This window comes from Scylla paramamosain, chromosome 39, assembly GCF_035594125.1.
Source record: "Scylla paramamosain isolate STU-SP2022 chromosome 39, ASM3559412v1, whole genome shotgun sequence".
Classification (NCBI taxonomy): Eukaryota; Metazoa; Arthropoda; class Malacostraca; order Decapoda; family Portunidae; genus Scylla; species Scylla paramamosain.
Window position 1 is genome coordinate 5285001 of NC_087189.1, and position 5000 is coordinate 5290000.

The 5000-nt window shown below is 42.7% G+C and overlaps 1 protein-coding gene and 1 non-coding gene across 2 annotated transcripts in view; one reads left to right on the top strand and one right to left on the bottom strand.

Annotated features, from left to right (window-relative positions):
- Positions 1-5000, bottom strand: part of LOC135091986 (protein O-mannosyl-transferase 2-like) — a 28937-nt gene that overhangs the window by 18283 nt on the left and 5654 nt on the right. Inside the window, 4 exon segments of the mRNA XM_063990089.1 lie at positions 1-58; positions 867-1026; positions 1515-1623; positions 4413-4521. The exon segment at positions 1-58 is cut by the window's left edge and continues 49 nt beyond it. Of these exon segments, the coding sequence (XP_063846159.1) occupies positions 1-58; positions 867-1026; positions 1515-1623; positions 4413-4521 (436 nt within the window).
- Positions 163-235, top strand: Trnat-agu (transfer RNA threonine (anticodon AGU)). Its single transcript has one exon. It is a non-coding gene; the product is annotated as a tRNA-Thr (tRNA).

Here is a 5000-nt window from a genome sequence, read left to right on the forward strand (position 1 = left end):
TGGCGGGCAATAGGATGAGGCAGAGGGCACGGGCGAGGAAGTGCTGACCCACCACGACCTGAGAGAGAGAGAGAAAGAGAGAGAGAGAGCAAAGCGTTTCAGAATACAGCCTCATGAGTTCTGTTATCAGCACTATCAGTAATCTAACCGTTCTTCCACACGGCCTTCATAGCTCAGTGGCTAGAGCGCTGGTCTAGTAAACCAGAGGCCGGGAGTTCGATCCTCCCTGAAGGCAATCAATGTGTGAGATTTTTTCTACAGGGACACGGGGACAGAAACTCTCTATAGGCGTGACCCCGTTCCCCTGTGCCCCGTCCCCCTGTGCCCCGTCCCCCTGACCCCGTTCCCCTGTGCCCCGTCGCGTCTCTAGGAAGGTTATACTTGGGTTCCTTCGCCAGCGCCCCTTTTGTTTACGAGCGTGTGTTTTGTGTGTTCCGTTTGGAGTGTGTGTAGGGAACGTAGTGGAAGTAGTAGTAGCAGCTGTTGTTGTTCTTGTTATAGTAGTACAATTTCTTACTTTCAGGGAATGTAGTGGAGGTAGTAGAGGTAGTAGTAGTAGTGCAGTTACATTACTTCTTACTTATAGGGAACGTAATAGTAGTAGTAACAGTAGAGCTAGTAGTAGTAGTGGTTACATTACTTCTTACTTATAGGGAACGTAATAGTAGTAGTAACAATAGTAGTAGTAGTAGTAGTAGTAGTAGTGCAGTTACATTACTTCTTACTTATAGGGAACATAATAGTAGTAGTAGTAGTTGTGGCAGTAGTGGAATTACGATATTTCTTACTTGCTATCACAAACAACAACAAGAACTACGACTACTACTACTACTACTACTACTGCCACCACCACCACCCACACTTACCAAGGGCGTGCGTTGGTTTCCGAGGGCGTCCCATAGGTCCAGACAGGTGTACACGCCCACCACGCCCACCACGAACACGCCCACAAACTTGACACTCACCACACAGCCCAGCGCCACGCCCGTGTACGTTAGGCGCCCCCACCACGCCCACGAGAACGGCCTGGGTGTGGGGGGGACGGGAGTGGATGGTTGAGTGTGTGTGGATGTAGATGGATGGATTGGGGTGGGAAAAAAGTGTGTTTTGTAGTAGTAGTAGTAGTAGTAGTAGTAGTAGTAGTAGTAGTAGGAGGAGGAGGAGGAGGAGGAGGAGTAGTAGTAGTAGTAGTAGTAGTAGTAGTAGTAGTAGTAGTAGTAGTAGTAGTAGTAGTAGTAATAGTTATTGAGATATTAAGAGAGAGGAAAGAGGAGAAGCAAGAGAAATAAATAAACAAATAAACAAAAATACATATGAACCAAAAAAATAAACAAATAAAACCAATGAATAAAGAAACAAAAAACAACAACAACAAAAACAACACATACCAAAACACACACACACACACACACACACACACACATACAACAACCCCTTCCACCCCCCACACCCCGACACACAGGTGCCGACGAGGTAGCCACACCTGTCCACGTACCTGACACACGTAGCCTCACCTGTGTTTGACTTGCTGCAGCAGACACAGGCCGTGGAAGGAAGCGAGGATGAAGAACATGAGGGGCGGGTCTAGCAGAATAAACTTACTGAGAGTGATGCTGCCGATGTCTGGAGGGGAAGAAGGAGGAAAATGAGGGATGAGGAGGACGAGGACGAGGAAGAAAATGAGGGATGAGGAGAAAGACGAAGAGGAAAATAAGGGATGAGAAGGAAGGGATAAAGAGGAAAGGAGGGATAAGGAGGAGGACGAGAAGGAAAAGAGATAAGGAAGAGGACGAGGAGAAAATAAGGAATAAGGAGGAATGGATAAAGAGAAAATGAAGGATGAGCAGGAGGACGAGGAGGAAAATAAGGATAAGGAGGAAGGGAATAAAGAGGAAATAAGAGATGGGGAGGAGAACATAATAAGAATGACAGGTTAAATACAGAGGAAATGAGAACGAGATGATAAAAAGGAAATGAGAGACGAGGAAAATAAAATAAAGAGGAGAAAGACAGATTAAATACAAAAGAATGCAGAGGAATACGAAGGAACACAAAGGAAATCCAAACAGCAATTTACCCAGAGGTTCTAACATTCTAACATGAGGAGGAGGAGGAGGAGGAGGAGGAGGAGGAGGAGGAGGAGGAGGGATGGGGAGGAAGGTGATAAAGGAATAAAGGACAGAACGAGACAATAAGGGACAAAAAGGGAAGGCAATAAAGATAAATAAAGGAGAGAGGACGAGAAAATATGATAAAAAGGAATAAGGAGAAGGGAATAGAGAGGAATGCAGAATAAGATAAAGAACCAGGACGAAAAAATAAGTGATAAAGAGGGAGAAGAGGAAAAGGATGAGGAAATGAGGGATGAGGAGAAGGGAATAAAAAGAAGAATGAAAGGATGGATGGATGAAAGAATGAAAGGAGGAGAAAGAGGATATAAGGAATAAAGAAGGGAGGAGAATAAGATGAAGAGGACCGCATAAGGGACGAGGGGAAGAAAAGAAGGAAAAGAACGAGAAGAAAAGCAAGAGGAGGATGAGTATGAGAGGAAGAGGAAGACGAAAGCAAGGCAGAGAAGGAGGAGGAGGAGGAGGAGGAGGAGAAGGAAGATAAAATTTTGTACAAACAAGAAAAACCCTCATCAAACACTACTTTTTTCATCTCTCTCTCTCTCTCTCTCTCTCTCTCTCTCTCTCTCTCTCTCTCTCTCTCTCTCTCTCTCTCTCTCTCTCTCTCTCTCTCTCTCCTGTATAAAGTATTGTTAATTTTCATTTCAGAAGCAGATTGCATCTATAATCAACACTGAAGGAGAGCAAGAGAGAGAGAGAGAGAGAGAGAGAGAGAGAGAGAGAGAGAGAGAGAGAGAGAGAGAGAGAGAGAGAGAGAGAGAGAGAATGAGAGAGTGAGATATGCAGGCGCGATGAGGGTGAAAACGAGATAAGGAAGGTGAGAGTCGTTGTGAGGGGAAAGAAGAGGGGAGGGAGAATTGTGAGGAAGAGAAGAAGAAGGAGGAAGAGGAGGAGGAGGAGGAAGAACGAAGAAGAAAATAAAGAGATGAAAGAGGGAAGAAATACGAAAGGTAATTATTCTTGTAGAGATGAATAAAATCAGAGAGAGAGAGAGAGAGAGAGAGAGAGAGAGAGAGAGAGAGAGAGAGAGAGAGAGAGAGAGAGAGAGGAAGTAAGGGAAAGGTAAGGGTAGTAAAGGAGGAGGAGGAGGAGGAGGAGGGAGATGAGAAAGATAAACAAAATTCCTGTGGGGAGAGTGAAAGAATGGAGTAAATTAGACGGAGGGTGAGGAATGAAGAAGGAGAGAGAGAGAGAGAGAGAGAGAGAGAGAGAGAGAGAGAGAGAGAGAGAGAGAGAGAGAGAGAGAGGGAGGGAAATATGAGGAAACAGTGAGGAGAGGATGAGAGGAGAATTAGAATATTTGAAAGGTGTGAAAGAATAAAAGAATATGAGAGAGAGAAAAATGACACGAGAGATGAGAAAATTGTGGAGAAATGACGGAAAGTAAAAAGAAAACGAAAGTAAAAAGGGAGTTAAGGGAAAAATATAAGATGTAAGGATATTATGAAGAAATGAACGAAATAATGAGAAAAATGCATAGAAGAATGAGGAAATTTTGAAACGAAAAGGATGAGAGGAGTAAAATATGCCGTGAAAATGATGTACATGTTTGTATTACGAGTTCGCTGTGTATTCCCGTAACAGAACATGAAAATAGAAAATAAAAAGATACATAGAATAAACAGAAAATTATGAAACGTGGAAGAAGAGAAGAGTAAAATACAAAGTGGCAATTATCGACGTGTTTGTTCCGTACGAGTAAGTTAAGCATTCCTGTAAAAGAATAAATAAATAAAAGAATATATAAAAGATGCATAAGAGAAATAGAAAATCATGAGACGGGAAAGGAGAGAAAATTAAAATATATAGAGACAATTATCAACGTGTCTGTGTTAAGCCATGTCTTCCTGTAACAAAAACGAAGGAATACAGAAAAGATGCTTGAGAAAAAAAAAAAAAAGAAAAAATGAAAACCATGAGAGGGGAAGGAAGACAACAGTGAAATACATAGAATAACCTTCGTGTCTGTATCAAGCCATGTCTTCCCGCGACAAAAACGAAGGAATACAGGAAAGATACATAAGAGAAATAGAAAATCATGAGAGGTGAAGAAAGACAACAGTGAAATACATAGTGTAATTTTTCTGCGCGTCTGTATTAATCCATGTCTTCCTGCGACAAAAAACGAAGGAATACAGGAAAGAAATAGCAAATCATGAGAGGTGAAGGAAGACAACACTGAAATACAAAGTGACAATTACCTTCATGCACAAGCTAAGTCATCCTGTAATAGAATCATTGTTATTATTAGTATTGCTATTGTTATTGTCATGAGGGGCTTACCGAAGATAATGAGGGCGGCTGCAATGGTGGCGGAGGTGAGGGAGTGTGTGAGGCACCAGATGCTGTGAAACCCGAGCGGTACCATGCCTGCGCCGAGTAACGCACACCCCTGAACATGTACAGACGTGTGTGGGTGTGTGTGTCTGTTATGTGTGATTCCCCGCCACGTCTCCACTACTTTCAAAAGGCTCTAGTTCAAGTGACTCGGGTTTTTAAAGGTATTTTTGTGGTTCTAGTGATAGATTAACAAGATTTTTCGCATTATTAACAGGAGAAATACTCTTCAGAACTCGGCTAGTCATCTTTGTGGCCTCTGAAAATGGTTATGATGAGGTTACGCGGATTTTTAAGGTTCTACTGAAAGATTATCAAGACTTTTACATTACTGATAGGAGGAACACTCTTGAGAACCTGGCTAATTATCTCTGTGGTCTTTGAAAATAGTCGTGGTGAGAGAACACAGCGTTTTAGAATACAATGTGTGTGTGTGTGTGTGTGTGTGTGTGTGTGTGTGTGTGTGTGTGTGTGTGTGTGTGTGTGAAGGATTAATACGCCCACCCACCCACCCACACACACACACACACACAC